Raw genomic sequence first — 18,995 nt, 5'->3', positions numbered from 1 at the left:
TATTGTCCAATTTCATTGAATGATACATCATATGAAAGCTTACATTCTGTACTTTAATAATCTGTTAAAATCTGAAAAATGGAAAAGTAGAGTTGAGGGCCTTTTTGCTGTATTTGGTCACATACGTATGCAGCAATAAAGGCCTGCAAAGCAACTGAGTCACTGAATTGAGACAGAATTTGGTCTGGGTGGAAACAATTTGGAAATGTAAAAAGGGACTGTTTTGTTCACAGAACTAATGCGAATACTTCACGTCTGTCAGCGCTGGGTTTCTCCAGCATCCACGAAGCCCATTCAATGCATTTTAGATTTCCCTAGATGTTTTCAGTAGGGGGAGATCTCTGAAATAAATATGGTTTTGTTTACGCTCTATTATTGCCACATATCCAGTGTTAAGGGGGTTCCTCCTGAGGGGTCTTTCAGAGCCAATCAAATCCAAATCCTCTGAACTCTGACTGACAGCCATGATCCTGATGTGACATGGAACATGTTATGTAAGTTGTTATGTATAATTATGCTATCAAAATCAGTTGGAAATATTGTATTTTGATCTGGTATCAAAATTATAATTAACATTCTCAACAAAAAGAAAGAAAGGAAAAGAATAATCCATATAATCACATTATATCTCTTTATATAAATCACATTAGCTCTGCTCACTAAAACACTTTTAATTCAGTAAGTGTGTTTACTGTAACCACGGTAAAGATCACACATAAGTATGTGTATTAGGAAATGAAGCTGCAGTAATTTGCCAAATTATGAATGCCGCTGCCTCCGGTGTGCTGGAGGGAAGTACTTACAGTATAAAGACACAATTATGCCATAACTACGTCAGCACGGTTTATGTTGGTGCTGCTGAGGACTCTTGGTTATTTGCTGATAAGTACTGTACATGATATATACAGTATGATACCCAGCGGGCATCTTGTGCTGACAAAGCAATGCAGTCTTTGTACCCACAGAGCCGTAGTAAAGTTAGTATAATAAACAATCTCTTATGGATTGTTAGATCCATTCATGTTGTGTTTTATAACAAACTAGAAAAAGTGCCCTTCTGGGCACAGGTCTCCACCAGGATAGGAATGTAGGACATTGCAGCTTGCCTTCATCTGGTGATTGGATAAAAGGGCAACAAAAGTAAATTATCCACAGATCCGTGCAGTTAGAGGTAAAAACACTTTTCGGCCAGTTATAGCGCCACCTTGAGGCTGAGTTGAAATTGTTCATGTGGCATTTCGTCCTCGGCCTAGTGGGAATGTGCGTGCACAATTTCACGGAAATCACGCGATGTGTTCATGATTTGCAGCATTTTGTTTGAAACTGAGCACTCCTGTGAACTTTGGAAGCCAATCTTAACCAATCAGGATGGAGTCTGAGAAATCTGAAAGACCCGTTTCGTTGAATGGCTCTAGAGAGACTGTGTACCAATTTGCGTGATGTTTGGACAAAATCTGTAGGTGTACTGTGCAAAAACTTGTTTTGCACAAAGCGGCCTCCTGGTGGCGCTATAACAGGCCGTTCTGGAAAGTTTGGGGCAGAGGTTCATGGTTGGCATCCAGGGAGTGTGTGTGCAAAATTTGGCATCGACCGGGTTAACGGTGGCCGAGATTAGCTGCTCACGGACACACGGACGGACGGACACACGGACGGACGGACGGAGTGCAAAACATACTCTCCCCCCATGCCTTCGGCCTGGTGGAGACAATAAAGTAATATTGCATTATATGCATCCTAACCAAAAAGAGAATGTGGAGATGTTGTTTGAGGGGTCTATAAAAGTCTATGGACTTTTATGCCTCAAAAAATCACACCCGTGTGAAGCGAGGGGCTCTCTAATCATCGTACATCATCAAGGATGGGGGTCCCTTGGTTCCCACCGACAGACATGTGCTGATTTGCTCAGACACATCTGACGTAACTTCTCCGTTCGTTGTCAGTGGCATTTGTAATGTTTGTTCAGACAACACAGACATTAAAGCTGTATATAGGAGGGGATCCCCTAAAAAAACAGCACATGACGTGTAGCAGCCAAGTCTATGGACTTTTGATGTTGCTTTAAAGGAGAATTCCATACTAGAAGGCTTTCTTACCTTTCTTTGTAGTTGTTACGTCCCCACCAAAGAGGTCCACGTGTTATTTTGTGCAAAAGCTCCTTATTGGCTATTTCCCCTACCATAAGCCCTAAATGAATTGCATTGAATTGAATGGGAATTGAATGGGGCTATGGGGGTGTTGTGCTAATTCGCTTATTTCCATCGCTCAAAATTATAATTTCTTTGTATATATCCTCTCTTCATAATGTAAATAATATCCCAAGCGGCACACTTTACTACTTCTTTCGATGGAAATAAGCGAACTAGCATAACACCCCATAGCCCCATTCAATTCCCATTCAATGCAATGCAATTCATTGAGGGCTTATGGTAGGGGAAATAGCCAATAAGGAGTTTTTGCACAAAAAAACACCTGGACCTCTTTGGTGGGGACGTAACAACTACAAAGAAAGGTAAGAAAGATAAGAAAGCATTCTAGCATGGAATTCTCCTTTAAATTGCAAGGTTCTAACTGGTATTCACTCTGCCATGTGTGGCATCATTTTTCCTGTTGTTTAAGTTCATGTTTATTGTGTTCTTCATTATTGGAATACTGAGTGAGGATAATCCCTTCAAACATGCTCTGCATCTCCTTTATATGAGATCATTATCTGGAGAATTACCTGGAACACAATTCCATCTGTTATGTTCGGTGGCTCTGCCCAGAATGACGAGTGTTTGGAGATAACGATCGATGAACGTCCCGTCGTTGATAATTTAATAAACTGCCACCAAGCCCCAGCTCTGCTGTGGATTATCACAATGTAATCCTATTATATATGAGATAAATGAGTGCTATGGTGTAATTAACAGTTTTATGAAAGGGTATACACTCCCTGCTGTGCAGTTACTTTGTTTTCTTATTTTATCAATAAACTACTAATACTCAAAAGAATATATACTCTGACCTTCAATGCAGAATAGAAGAATATTGTTTTTATTGTGACGGTGTCACACAAAAGTACCAAAAATAGCCTATCTTACGAGCTCACAATTCTTGTAGATGTGCCATTTTAGATCAATGACAAAAACAAAGAAGAAAATAAATCATGTTATCGTCCAGATTGATCCACTGGAATACAGGTTCCTTTTCCCATTTCATTTGATCCACTGGAATACAGGTTCCTTTTCCCATTTCCTGGAAAAAATACGGTTTTGTACATTCCAACTTTCCACCCGACAATATTAGGAATATAATCCACATGTTTTTGATGCAACATAGAATACTGTAAACCCACTCACAGACCTCCTTCTCCTTTAGAGTACGTACTGTACAGTATGTGTACAGTTGTTCTAAATGTTTGAAGTCAAGTCAGGGGCCCAGAGTATAGATCACATGATGAGATGTTAGTTGATTGAATAATTAATTCATTTTGGGTGCACACACACACAGACACACAGACACACACACACACACACACACACACACACACACACACACACACACACACACACACACACACACACACACACACACACTTACATTCGATCAAGCACTTGTAATGCCATAATCTGAGAAGAATGAAGAATTCAGTTGCTTCCTGTGTCAGGACGGTGGTTGGTGCCAGATATGGTGGACACTCTCTCTCTCTCTCTCTCTCTCTCTCTCTCTCCCTCTCTCTCTCTCTCTCTCTCCCTCTCTCTCTCTCTCTCTCTCTCTCTCTCTCTCTCTCTCTCTCTCCGCTGGCCTGCTGTGGCAGCGGCAGCTGGCTTGCCGACAGTAGCAGCGGCAGACAGCTGACTGACCCCCTCATGCCAGCTGCTCCTGTTGTGCCATGCAGGCTGCCTGGCACCCAGAGAGCGTTGTGGTGGGTGGGGACTGTGCCATAAATGGTAAATGGTAAATGGTGCATTTATATAGCGCCTTTATCCAAGGCGCTTTACAGAGATTGTGCATTACATTCACCCATTCACACACACATTCATACACCGATGGCAGCGGAAACCATGCAAGGCACCAACTAGCACATCGGGAGCAATTAGGGGTTCAGTGTCTTGCTCAAGGACACTTCGACAGTAACTCTGGGGGAGCCCGGGTTCGAACTGGCAACCTTACGGTTACCATCCAGGCACTCTACCTCTGAGCCACCGCCGCCCCATCCTGGCCCCATTCATGCCTGGCACCCAGAGAGCGTTGTGGTGGGGACTGTGCCATGGAGGCTGGCACCCAGAGAGCGTTGTGGTGGGGACTGTGCCATGCAGGCTGGCACCCTACAGAGAGCGTTGTGGTGGGGACTGTGCCATGCAGGCTGGCACCCAGAGAGCGTTGTGGTGGGGACTGTGCCATGCAGGCTGGCACCCTACAGAGAGCGTTGTGGTGGGGACTGTGCCATGCAGGCTGCCTGGCACCCAGAGAGCGTTGTGGTGGGGACTGTGCCATGCAGGCTGGCACCCAGAGAGCGTTGTGGTGGGGACTGTGCCACGCAGGCTGGCACCCAGAGAGCGTTGTGGTGGGGACTGTGCCATGCAGCCTGGCACCCAGAGAGCGTTGTGGTGGGGACTGTGCCATGCAGGCTGGCACCCAGAGAGTGTTGTGGTGGGGACTGTGCCATGCAGGCTGGCACCCAGAGAGCGTTGTGGTGGGGACTGTGCCATGCAGGCTGGCACCCTGCAGAGAGCGTTGTGGTGGGGACTGTGCCATGCAGGCTGGCACCCAGAGAGCGTTGTGGTGGGGACTGTGCCATGCAGGCTGGCACCCAGAGAGCGGTGTGGTGGGGACTGTGCCATGCAGGCTGGCACCCAGAGAGTGGTGTGGTGGGGACTGTGCCATGCAGGCTGCCTGGCACCCAGCAGAGAGCGTTGTGGTGGGGACTGGCCTGGGGGAAACCTTAGCTGCCCACCATGCACGTCTCCCGTCTGGCTTTGCCAACATTGGAAGCAGAGGCTGGGAAACACTTGCGTCCTGCATGGATGCTGGTCTGTTGGTTTCAGACTGTGGGGACGCACGACGTGGTGGAGATGATCCAGACACCATGAGGCTAGGAGGAGGAGGAGGAGGAGGAGGAGGAGGAGGACGAGGAGGAGGAGGAGGAGGGCAACAGTTGGGTTGTGACTGTGAGCATGCAGACAGACACATACTTTCATCATGCCCGGCCCCAGCCCTATCAAGGTTACGCTCTCTCTCTCTCTCTCTCTCTCTCTCTCTCTCTCTCTCTCTCTCTCTCTCTCTCGCTTGCTTGCTTTTGTCCTCTCTCTCTCTCTCTCTCTCTCCTGTGTCCTGCGTTTCCTCCATTTATTCACCTCCAAAATGGTACATGGATGTATTTGTTGATCTGCCTCCACTGTTTAAGCGGTCACTCATCAGAGTGGCTTTAGCTATACTCTTCCGCTGGTCGCCTAAAGAGGAGCGTCATGAATTCTGTCTCAGCGTGAATCTATACAGGAATCTATACGTGCCTCGATCCACCGCCTCACGTATTATGCATGAGATCATTTCCAGTCAAAGGCGTTTTGGCAGATCGAGGCATTAAGGCATGCAGTCTGTTTGTCTGTCCGTTGGCCGCGTGAGGGGAGGGGAGGGGAGGGGCGGGACCTCTCGCCTTTTGGGTTGATTCTGCACTGTCATCCCCTTTGCAATTAACCCTCGGTAACCTGCCCGCTGACGGCATGTCTGATCGTCTCTGGGGGGGGGGCTGACGGGGCCCAACCGGAGCGTAGCGGTGGGTTGAGTGAGGTAGAGCTTTCCCTCCCTCTCTTGCTCTCACTGTCCGTCCGTCACCCCCCCCCCCCCCTCTCTCTCTCTCTCTCTCTCTCTCTCTCTTGTTGCCTATTTCTCTCCGGGCGTTCAGTCGTTCCTCTATAACGGAGGTGGGCTGTGACTCTGCTTCCAGTAGTCACAGACAGTATAGGCACAGACAGTAGGGCTTTGACTCTGGTTCCAGTAGTCACAGACAGTAGGCACAGACAGTAGTCACAGACAGTAGGCACAGACAGTAGGGCTTTGACTCTGCTTCCAGTAGTCACAGACAGTAGGCAAGGCAGGGGCTCTGATGGTCATACTTAATTGGGTCTTTTGCGATACGGCGACAGGCAGCATCCACCACCACATAGAGGTGAGTATAGAGAGGACTTGGCAGGTTCCAAAGCTATATATGACAATTAATACACACGACACACGCAACACACACACACACACACACACACACACACACACACACACACACACACACACACACACACACACACACACACACACACACACACACACACACACACACACACACACACACACACACACACACACACACACACTGTTCTGTATCTGTTTGCTACTCTTGTTGTTGTTGTTGTTGGTGGTTTTGTTGGTTGTGGTGTTGTTGGTATTATATAGCATGTGTGAGATTATAGTTACAGATTCACTATTGGGTGTTAATTGAACAAATTGAACAAATTGAGAGTGTAAACATAGTCCCTTAGAGGTTCATTGTTTGTCAGAGTGATGTTGAAGGATAAGTGAGGCTGTTTCCTAATGGGAATGGACCCATCGTTGGGGATCCAAGCCATTAACCCATTCTGACCTGAGATCAGATTCTAAAAAATGTCAGTCGTTCTTCGATTTTTCAAAAAATAGCAGATCTACAAGCTCGTATCGCGCCACTCGGTGGCGCGATATGAGCTTGTAGATCTGCTATTTTTAAATAGCTAAAGCATAACATGATGCTGACACCAAAATGGGTGCCCGGTCAGAATGGGTTAACGAGGATTAGTGGTTGTATACAGTATGAGGATGCCATCTGCGTTAATGTTTATGTGTAAGTTTGAAAGACAGACAGCATGAGAGAGATACTTAATTACTTGCTTTTGAGTTACAGTAAGAATGTCTTTAATGTTTTGACAGATACACAAATTGCCCTACATGGTTAATCTTATGGGCATTGATGTTTTAGCTTTGCTGTTTGACGCCTCCAGAAATCTTCAGCCGTGATTATAAAGCCATGACGAAGCTTTAACCACTTAAACGATGTATTATCAGTTCACCCTATTCTTGCTATTATTATTATTAGGATTGTCCCGATACGATCACGTGATCCGAAATCTGGGCCGATCGACGATCACGTCATTTTCAAATGATCGGAATCGGATCGGTAGTGAAAAACAAAACAAAAACGTGAACATCCATAGTATCTACTACAAGCTACGAGCTACGTGTAGACCTACTTTCAGAGCGTTTAGTAAAAAAACGTTTTTTTTACTCAAATCTTTGCTTCTTGGGGGTGGGGGGGGGGTCCCTGGAACAACATATTTTCAGGTGGCAGCCGGTGGCCAATTACATAATCTTTTACATGAAATAGTTTGAGAACCGCTGACACAGAAACATGAGGTTTTTCAGAAAACTGTCAGAATTTAGAAGACATTTTGTAGAATCTGGTCTAAAAATGGGTTAAGTTTGTGTGGAGTGTTTGCCCCCAGTGTTAAAGCGAGGCTTCCATCCCTCTTATGTCTTATTCATACGACCTTGGAGATGTTCATAATTCATATGACGAGTAGGATTACCTGAACTGACTCTTCTTCCAGTGAACTATTCCTTGAACAAAGTATTATCGACACTATGACAGTATAACCTTTTTCAAGTAGGACTGTCACAACTGATACATAATCACCTATAATCGCAATGATTTTTAGATAATCGCAATTTTATTTTTTGCATAATCGTTTCCATGTTTGAAAAATGTCCATTCATTTTCAGTATAATAGGAGTAGCAGATGTACTATAGCAATACAGCGCATCACTTCACAAGTTGTTCGTGCTCTGATTCTACGCTAATAGCAGTGCTATAGTATAAAGTACATTATTGTTAACCCATTCTGATCTGAGATCAGATTCATACGAGGTTTCCGCCGGACAAACACTGGGTCTGATGAACCCATTCTGACCTGAGATCAGATTCTAAAAAATGTCAGTCGTTCTTCGATTTTTCAAAAAATAGCAGACCTACAAGCTCGTATCGCGCCACTCGGTGGCGCGATATGAGCTTGTAGATCTGCTATTTTTCATTAGCTAAAGCACGACATGATGCTAACACCAAAATGGGTGCCCGTTCAGAATGGGTTAAATAATCTGTCCTGTCCGTGATGAACTTTTATTCTCAGACCCACGGAGGTCTCCCTGCCCAATTCTCCCTCTAAATAGATATCGACCTCTCCATCAAGACTTTTATCTCTTCATATCTCTCTAATATTGAGTATTCAGCAGTATATCATCCGTTGGCATATAGCTGCCCAGATAGCAATTTCTAGGGCTCTGCTGGTTGAAGTCTTGATGCATTGAATATTACATGAGACAACGTTACATTTGCACGGTTGAGTGTATATCCAGCGTTGCATTCTATCACATGGGAGTAGCTATATATGCATTGATGAACAGTGGTTTTTCCACTAGTGTCAGCGATAAAGAAAGGAATTATTGAGAGTGAACAACACGCCTTCCCATTGTCATTATTTTGATGTTCATCCATTTGACTGTGATGAGCAGATCAAGCCGTGATATTAACCCATTCTGAACGGGAAGTCGGGAACCCATTTTGGTGTTGGCATCATGTCGTGCTTTAGCTATTGAAAAATAGCAGATCTACAAGCTCATATCGCGCCACCGAGTGGCGCGATACGAGCTTGTAGGTCTGCTATTTTTTGAAAAATCGAAGAACGACTGACATTTTTAGAATCTGATCTCAGGTCAGAATGGGTTAATCAGACCAGTGTTTGTCCGGCGGAAACCTCTTATGAATCTGATCTCAGGTCAGAATGGGTTAAGTGTTGTGCAAGGCAAGCACACACATTATTCACTAATCACTTTTGTTATTTCTTCAGGGGAGGGAAACATCTTCTTTCTCAGTGATGCTTAGTCAACTAATCATTCTTCTGTTGTTGTTCCTTGCTCAAGTAGCCTACTTTATTAAATTATTAGTAGCTCTTGCGACGGCAAATGTTCATCCTTTACTTTCCTGGACAGGAATTCAAACCAGCATGCAGCCTTCTCTCACCACAAGCCTACTCTGCAGTTTTAAATTCTCCAAAATAGCAGATCCACAAAAGCTCACACAATGCGTCATCATTCAACACATTGTGGGCTCGTAGATTGCCCGTGCAAATCTTCTCTATTTTTGTGCGACACTGTTATAAATGGGGCTTATAGGTGATTGTAAACACGCTTCTCGATTGTTTAATGAATTGAAAAACATATCGATAGAATAATCTAGTTGCATCCTTAGTTGCATCCTCTTTCATGAGACCGTCTGTGGCTTTACCGTTACTCGGTTCCCACCTGCCTCTGCTACAGTCAGACCAATACCGCACAGTGAAGAACCATTGTTGTTAGTTTTAGCAAGCGGATTCAACTCGTACTTTCAGACACAGACCGAGTAGAAAAGAATTGCGCCATTTTTTCATGATTATTAGTGAGGACTTATTTATATGAAGATAGGTTGAAAAGTGGTGAAGTGGTCCTTTAAAGGGGATTTTGAGCATAACGTTGAAAGTAGTGTCACATGCATGTGGTTTGCTGTCTGCCCTACATGGGCTGAAACACAGGAAGAGAAAGAAATCTCCTCTGCACACCTCGGTGGTCTTTGCAGTCCTCTCTTCATGCTGCTCTGCACATGCAGGGTGCTCATTGTTTATTTAACCCATTCTGACCTGAGATCAGATTCATACAAAGGTTTCCACTGGACACACACTGGTCTGATGAACCCATTCTGACCCGAGATCAGATTCTAAAAATGTCAGTCGTTCTTCGATTTTTCAAAAAATAGCAGACCTACAAGCTCGTATCGCGCCACTCGGTGGCGCGATATGAGCTTGTAGATCTGCTATTTTTCAATAGCTAAAGCATAACATGATGCTGACACCAAAATGGGTGCCCGTTCAGAATGGGTTAAGAAGTTATGACATAAAACAGCATCTCACCCTCGCTCTCTCCGCGGCGTTCGTTCGGGGTTATGGAGTTGCTCCTGCACTTTAAATCGTGACGACACGGCCCGTCAGGGACGATGACGTGCGTCTTATACGGCACGTGGGTTTGAGTTGGGGGAGGGGGGGGGGGGTTACGGGGTTATGGCTCGATCGGCAGCCACCATTCTGTCAGAACCTTCAGGGGTGATTCCAGTCCGATCCAGTGTCTATAGGGAGATGAAATATGATGAAATATTCAGCCGCCGGTATACAGTCAGTGCTCTGAGTCATGGACACTTTCAAAGAAATTAGAGAAACGGTTTTGGATGAGCGCAAAATCTCTCTTGGAAGAGCCACCCATCGACTGATCTAATATACGGCAACCTTCCCCCCTGTGTCTTCACTATAGTCCGATCCAGAACAACACAGTTTGCCGGCCACTGCTACAGACAGAGCTGACAATGAGGTTATATCTTCCCTTCTTCTCTGGAGTCCTGCCTCAAAGCAGACCAGACGTAGAAAACTGTCGTTCCCTGATGTCATCGCTATAGGGACATTAACCCATTCTGACCTGAGATCAGATTCATACGAGGTTTCCACTGGACACACACTGGTCTGATTAACCCATTCTGACCTGAGATCAGATTCAAAAAATGTCAGTCGTTGTTCGATTTTTCAAAAATAGCAGACCTACAAGCTCGTAGCGCGCCACTCGGTGGCGCGCTATGAGCTTGCAGCTAGATCTGCTATTTTTCAATAGCTAAAACATAACATGATGCTAACACCAAAATGGGTGCCCGTTCAGAATGGGTTAAGTAAGCAGGAACTGGGGATGGCAATGAAGGACCGGGAAGTCTGGCGTGGCGTTGTGAAATCTATGATCTCGACCGCGGTCGAAAAATGATGATGATGATGGTGATGATGCAGTATTCCATCCATTGACTCAGACCTATGGCTGGCTATGAGGGTTTTGAGGCTTTTGGTGCCAAAAGTCAAAATCTCAAGGCATGTCTGTATTCATAGATCTACAAGCTCACTGTCTGTGTACAGTTTGTTGTTAGTGGGAATGTAAATAAAGACACACCACCACCGCCGCAAGAGAAGGGCTGAATGATTATCTTTCCATAAATCACCCTTTACGTCTGTGTGTTGTTTAGAAAAATATTGAACCAATGAAAAGTAGTAAAAATCCCCTCTAATGGAAGTCATTGACAATATATAAAGTCACAGTACCAACTTTGATGAGGCAGTATTGCTTTGTTTTCATTCTTTAAAAAAATATATATATTTTAATTTCCTTAAAACGAGGTGGTTTCTTCCCTGCAACAGCAGAAAGATACAGTATTTTAATGCAATATATTACAGCTTGCCTGTCTGATCGTCATTGAGGAATATTACATTTTGGGAAGCAAATGGCAAAGCTATAGGGGGTGTTTAATTTGGGATTACAGTTCCAAGAGCCATGATGCAACACTGATTTTTGGTATTCATTAAAGCGAGAAATGTTTTTTAATTATGTTACCCACATGTGAACAAGCTAATTAACCCATTCTGAACAGGAACCCATTTTGGTGTCAGCATCATGTTATGCTTTAGCTATTGAAAAATAGCAGATCTACAAGCTCATAGCGCGCCACCGAGTGGCGCGCTACGAGCTTGTAGGTCTGCTATTTTTTGAAAAATCGAAGAACGACTGACATTTTTTTAATCTGATCTCAGGTCAGAATGGGTTCATCAGACCAGTGTGTGTCCAGTGGAAACCTCGTATGAATCTGATCTCAGGTCAGAATGGTTTAAAGGGGTTTCCCCCTGAGAAGGAAGATGTCACTAGGTATCTGAGGGAACCCACACCCTAGGAGGGTTGAGACAGCAAAGCCTGTCTCAAGCCTCAGGAAACAGAGATACATTATTCAGGTGTTTTGATAAGAATTGGAAGCCATCTGTTTCAGTTTTACAATTCGTTTGACTGGCACATTAGTGACAATTAAAAACAGATTTGGTTATGTGACACAGTCAGCATTTCATTGATGTTTAATCAACTTCATTTCGGCTCAGATCGTAAGACATTGAGAGTGAAGTTAAAACATCCACGTGATCTTATTGACTAAAACGAATTCCTCTTTGAAGCAGAGACATAAAGTTATCTCTCACACAGACACGACGCACGTGCACGCACTGATAGAGAGATAGATAGGTGAACTGACAGACTGGCAGACGACAGACACACAGATAGGAGACAGGCAGGCTGAGTGAATAAACTAATGAGTCTAATGAGAGATGAACAGCACTGTTTGTCTGTTGGCAAATGCCTTTCCGTCGCTTCCCACAAACTCTGCAGTAAAAGTACATCCAAATCACCAGAGACCAGCTCGTTTTTATTGGTGATCATCAAATGTACTGTAGATTGCATCTGCCGCTGCAGCTTGCTGTCTGGGGCAGACCGGGTCAGCTGGTCCCAGAGGGAGAGGGCTGTGAGGACGAGGCAGACCGGGTCAGCTAGTCTCAGAGGCAGAGGGCTGTGAGGACGAGGCAGACCGGGTCAGTCTCAGAGGGAGAGGGCTGTGAGGACGAGGCAGACCGGGTCAGCTAGTCTCAGAGGCAGAGGGCTGTGAGGACGAGGCAGACCGGGTCAGCTAGTCTCAGAGGCAGAGGGCTGTGAGGACGAGGCAGACCGGGTCAGTCTCAGAGGGAGAGGGCTGTGAGGACGAGGCAGCTCCCTCGATGCAGGTATTTAATCATCGACAAACAGCGTCAAGTGGGAGAGTAACTTTAATCAATTCACCACTTGAACCCCAGCATCCATATTCTGGGGGCGGGAACATTAGCCAAAAATAATGCGTTGAATTGTGTTGCGACGCGGTTGTGAGCTTGTAGATCGGCTATTCGTGAGAGATTCGTTGTGCACCGAAAAAAAGTGGTCCAAACCAAGCCTAGATTTTTTAAGTAGTTAAACCCAGGTTCCCCAGGGCTCTGGTCTGCTCCCCTTTTCCTGATTCACAGTATAAGCTCACAATACGGCATTTGCTACTTTCGCAGAATGTTTTCCTCTTATGACTCAGAATAGGCACACCAGGGTTCAAGTAAGTGATAAAAACAGGTTATTACAGTGAATTTGCAGGGAGTATTTGTCACTGCGGAAATGTCAAAACCCCGCCCGATGCCAGCTCCCCCCCCCAATGACACCAACAGAATCAGTCTGACAATCCTCCATGTGCTGTTGGGTTCTGGTGGTGAAGAAAAAAGACGCCACATGTTCTCCCAGATAAAGCACCAAGAAACTTCCAGTCCACCAAGACCAATAAGCCTCAGGGTCTGCCACAGGAGGGTTAAGACCAATAAGCCTCAGGGTCTGCCACAGGAGGGTTAAGACCAATAAGCCTCAGGGTCTGCCACAGGAGGGTTAAGCCTCAGGGTCTGCCACAGGAGGGTTAAGCCTCAGGGTCTGCCACAGGAGGGTTAAGTCTCAGGGTCTGCCACAGGAGGGTTAAGTCTCAGGGTCTGCCACAGGAGGGTTAAGGGTTAAGCCTCAGGGTCTGCCACAGGAGGGTTAAGTCTCAGGGTCTGCCACAGGAGGGTTAAGCCTCAGGGTCTGCCACAGGAGGGTTAAGGGTTAAGCCTCAGGGTCTGCCACAGGAGGGTTAAGTCTCAGGGTCTGCCACAGGAGGGTTAAGACCAATAAGCCTCAGGGTCTGCCACAGGAGGGTTAAGTGCAGATGAGAGGAAATGATTAAAGGAAGCTACCTCAGTACGTTTCAAATCCATTGACTTCTGGGCTTTGTTTGCGAAAAGCCTGTTGTGTTCAGATCAGAAACCCTTTTACTTTTGTTTGATGTCAAACTTTACAAAGCCTATAGGAAAAGGGTTTATTCGGGGCTTTCACGTATTTGGGGGTTTTGGAAGGATGGGGAGAAGGGTGGAGGAGGAGCATGCGGAGGGTTATGCCGGGTATATGCAATAAATGCACTCATATTGCACTTGGGGACATGGTTAGGGGTTCAGCAGCTTGGGGACATGGTTAGGGGTTCAGCAGCTTTTCTGTGTGTGTTCTGAGCCTGCCTGAGGGTAGAGGGTACGACTGGGGTATGATTTGGATATGGTTTGGTCTCTCGTAATGTTGGAGACGTGTTCACGAAGACGGCTCAAGTGTGGATGTCTCCCCGGTTGGAGAGTGGGCAGAGTATCATCATCCACTGGGATATTCTTTTGACTATACTGCACCTCTTTCTTTCCTGGCTGACTTTGTGAAAGTATAAATACCCGACTGTATTATACAGCAGTACTACAGGATATGCTCTCGGTAGCAGAACGGTGTACGGGAGTCAGTTATGCCTCAGGGGTCAGTTATGCCTCAGGAGTCAGTTATGCCTCAGGGGTCAGTTATGCCTCAGGAGTCAGTTATGCCTCAGGGGTCAGTTATGCCTCAGGGGTCTGAGCTGCTGCTGAGCAGGAGGGAGTCCTCCGATAAATTGCGATAATGTGGACTTCCATGCCAAACATTACATCAATAAATTCATCAATCAAAGCATTCTTATTAGGATTATTAATATCAATATTATAGTCACCAGCTATGTACGTGACCTTCTGTCCGGTGTTTCTAAATGTACTTTCCATAAAGTTGGTAAATAGCTCAATACTGGAGTCTGGGGCTCTATAAACACAGCTGACAATAGTATTTTTCTTTTTTCCCATATCAATTTCTATAGTAATACATTCACAAACATCATCAATGGCGATAGTCATTGTATCTATAACCTTATGTTTGAGTCTACTGTCCACATACAGAGCAGTCCCTCCTCCAGTTCTAGTATTTCTGTTCATGAGGTTCAGCTCATAGCCCTCTAGCTCAAAATCCAACCCCCTCTTCAGGTTTAGCCACGTTTCAGATATTGCTATTACACTGAATGGTGTAGTGTGCTGTCTAAGGTACATTCTGATTTTTTCAAAGTTGGCATACATACTTCTGGCGTTAAAGTGGATAATTGATATGGTATTATGTATTTTTATATTATTTTTAAACTGTTCGTCAGTGTAGTAACAGGAGTTATTTAAATTAGCAAAGAAATTTATATCTGGGTCAATATCCTGATTTATGTCATTCATGTTCCGAGCCTAGAGTCCTTAGTATAGCCATATATGATGTGAACTTAACATTTCCAAAAAAAGAAATACCATGCACACTCCGCACACACACCCACGCACGCACGTACACACAAGCAAGGTATTCCTACCTCTTCCCTGTCGATCCAATGTGGCGTCAATTACTTCTATAACGAAGGTTCTTTCAAATAACCTGATGCCAAATCCCTTCTTCTTTACTGACGTGACGTATTATCCACACAGTATTTCATTCTGTGCCAGCTCTATACTGTATGTACTGTAGGTAATAATAATAATAATAAAAAAATTAAATCCCACCAGGCGACAGCAGATCCGCCGCAATAAGGAAGTCATTTCTTTTCACTCCCTTCATACAAACCCCATCACTTAGGTTTCATTCCAATAATCGCTCCCCCCCCCCCCCCCCCAAGACATTACTACAGTGAAAACTGAAATGGCAAACTGAGAGATTGGATGTGGCAAAAATAATAAATAGCCTAGTATCATCTAGGTCAATAACAAAGACTATATTGCCTTTTGCTATTCCTGGTTTCAACCATTTTGTGGAACTGAAATTGTCCAACGGCACAGTAAATAAATAAATATATAAACGTACCAAACTAAAGAGAGACTTTATGAGTATGAATTGTTTGTGCATAAAATATTATAATATATCACAGACAGCGGAGTATGTGTTATATTGCATTGCAGCTCATATTGCTGGTCAAACTTTTCCCATTAACCCATTCTGAACGGGCACCCATTTTGGTGTTAAGCATCATGTTATGCTTTAGCTATTGAAAAATAGCAGATCTACAAGCTCATATCGCGCCACCGAGTGGCGCGATACGAGCTTGTAGGTCTGCTATTTTTGGAAGAATCGAAGAACGACTGACATTTTTAGAATCTGATCTCGGGTCAGAATGGGTTAATCAGACCAGCGTGTGTCCAGTGGAAACCTCGTATGAATCTGATCTCAGGTCAGAATGGGTCAATCAGACCAGTGTGTGTCCAGTGGAAACCTCGTATGAATCTGATCTCAGGTCAGAATGGGTTAACTTAAGATTGATACCTGCCTGCCCTACAGTACAGTCTGTATTTGATAATGGCAGAATCAATTCATCCCTGCATCACTAGACAACTGGGCCGCCAGGATTCTACCCTGCACTGTTTATATTGTACATCTATTATACAGTGTCAGAATGAAGCCAGACGTGCAAATTATGGCAAATTATCATCTCTGTCAAAATGGTTAGTGTTGCATTTCTCTCTGAGACATACAAGTCAGGGTAAGAAACTTACATAGCGGAAACTTGCGCCGTTTCTGAAACGCGGTGGGAGGGGCCCAGTGTGTGACCTCATCTCGGAGCTACAGAATGAGCGTAGGGAGAGGGCACATATGGGGCTAACCCCTACCATCCTCCATTGTGAGCTTTTTGAAAAGGACTCGTTATGTTCAGCCTGTCTTTGAGTTTCATCTTTGTCTCGGATGGATTCTACTGTAGATGGCAGGCTCATTGATGTACTGAAAAAGTGTCATTAATTTCCATAGTTTTCTTTTTTCATTCTGTCCTCATGAATGTGGGCTCAACTAAAGGGAGGGCCGGTGTCTCGTAAGAGGTTTTGTTTCAATGATTGAACTCTCTGTCTGTCTGCTGCAGTGTTCTGGCTGAGTTTTAGAATTGGCACGCACGTGTGTGCGTGTGTGCTCGCGCGACGCGTGCACGTCTTAAGATAGTGAGAAGACAATGTTGCTAATTCGTCATTATTGAAGGTGATTCATTAAGTGCTATGGGAGAAAATGGCATTTCTAATAACTACAACACGTTGTCAGATTTTTCCCTCAGCCTATTAAATTTCATGATAATTAAAATGTGTTTGTGTGGGAATGATCAGCGTTTGATCATTTGGCCCATCTGGTCTCCATTTAGGCCTCTTTGAGTCTGTCAACGTTCTCAAAGCGTCTCTAAAGTAATGACTATGCTAATGGCAATTCATTTATTCCTCCGCACAGTCTGATTTAATGGGAAGCTTAATACGCATGATTAATGAGCTGGGCCCTTTTTGGTTGGAAGGACTCAAATGCCCACGAGTCAATGGCACCCAAATGAGGATTGAAAATGGAGCCCAGGCATTCCACTGGACTAATTAGGTGATTATACTTGATCTGAAAGCCAGGCGAGGACAATAGATTAAGCAGCGAGTCTTCTGGACACGTACCTGTTAATGAAGACTGAGCATCAAGGAGATAGTTGTAATAATGATATGCAGGCTATAGGGTCTGTGTGGAGGAGGACATGATGAACCGTAGAACAGTGAAGCCAGCCGACACATGGTGGTCAAATCTGGTATTGCAATTAGGGCTGTCAAAAATTAGTGAGTTAACTAAAGTAAATTAAATTGTGAAATTCAGATTTAAAAAAAATGTATACCGCAATTAATCCATGCTTTGATGACCCGCCCCATAGGCTACATCCCATAATCCACTATTTAGCTTTATCTGGATGGCAATAACCAACATATGTCGGTTATTGGTTAAAAGGCTGCACAATTTACATATAGACAGAGGCTCAAATCAGACAAAGACACCATCCTGCCACACGTTTTTTGTTATAAAGAATGTAAACATACAAGATACCATATTTAATGTATATAACCACCTTCTGTCAAAATAGGTGAGCAGAGGTCTTATTTTTGTCTCCACCAGGCCGAAGGCATGGGGGGAGAGTATGTTTTGCACTCCGTCCGTCCGTCCGTGTGTCCGTGAGCAGCTAATCTCGGCCACCGTTAACCCGGTCGATGCCAAATTTTGCACACACACTCCCTGGATGCCAACGATGAACCTCTGCCCCAAAATTTCCAGAACGGCCTGTTATAGCGCCACCAGGAGGCCGCTTTGTGCAAAACAAGTTTTTGCACAGTACACCTACAGATTTTGTCCAAACATCACGCAAATTGGTACACAGTCTCTCTAGTTTACTTTTGTTGCCCTTTTATCCAACCACCAGATGAAGGCAAGCTGCAATGTCCTACATTCCTATCCTGGTGGAGACCTGTGCCCAGAAGGGCACTTTTTCTAGTTATTATTTGGAATCAAAGTAGTCGTTGCAAAACAGTTGTAACTGTAGATTTAGAAATGTCTTGTTCTCTGACAGTTTTCCTTCTCCATTTGTCCTTTATCCACATCTGGTCTGTAGCTGGGACGACAGCAGCTCGGTGAGCAGCGGTCTCAGCGACACCCTGGATAACATCAGCACCGATGATCTGAACACGCCGGCGTATTCCAACGTCACTTCCTCCTCGTCACGCAAGAGCAAGGGATCACAGGTAAACGCCGCGCTGGCTCGCTGCTATACTGCTAAATGCAGACGCACCCCATATGCAGCCTGGTTAATAAACCAGACCGAATCAGCCGTTGGCAAAACAAAATTGCCTGCCAGCGGATTTCGGTCTGGAGAGGCTCAATTGTACGCCCATTTCCTACACCAGAGAAATGGGGCGGCCAATCGGGACACGGTATGCAATATGGGCGGGCTTTGGTACAGTGACGTTCAATGCTTGAGACCTTTGACTGACAGTAGCTCTGACCAATTGCGTCAAAGAGAAAATGTTTCCCTGGAAATGAAATCCAAGCTGAGCCTCCCCAGACTAATATCCTGCGGTCTGTGTGATATTAGTCTGGTTTATTAACCAGGCTACCCCATATGAGCACAGTGCTAAAGATCAGCATTCAAAGTCATCTTCATTGAGATACTTGAGAGAGTGAATGGTTTTTCTTTTTATCCAAACCACCCACAGTTTATCAATGTTATTCTGCAACTTGGTGTTGGCATGTGTCTTTACTTTGACCACTTGGATCTTAGTGTCTTAGTGACCCTATTGAAAGCTAATGTCGAGCAGAAAACTGTCCCTATT

General features: G+C 44.7%; 1 protein-coding gene across 5 annotated transcripts in view; it reads left to right on the top strand.

Moving 5' to 3' along the window:
* The window catches only part of nav3 (neuron navigator 3), a 104,743-nt gene that overhangs the window by 21,896 nt on the left and 63,852 nt on the right, over nt 1-18,995 (top strand). For all 5 annotated transcript variants that reach the window (XR_014568765.1, XM_083757578.1, XM_083757577.1 and 2 more), the window contains exon 4: nt 18,278-18,407. Coding sequence is in view for 4 of the 5 variants with exons in the window: in XM_083757578.1 (XP_083613704.1) it covers nt 18,278-18,407 (130 nt within the window). In the remaining variant the exon portion in view is untranslated. The remainder of the gene's footprint in view (nt 1-18,277; nt 18,408-18,995) is intronic.

Source organism: Protomyctophum parallelum (assembly GCF_964188405.1).
Source record: "Protomyctophum parallelum genome assembly, chromosome: 22".
NCBI classification, from domain to species: Eukaryota; Metazoa; Chordata; class Actinopteri; order Myctophiformes; family Myctophidae; genus Protomyctophum; species Protomyctophum parallelum.
This window is presented reverse-complemented; position numbering and strand designations above follow the sequence as displayed.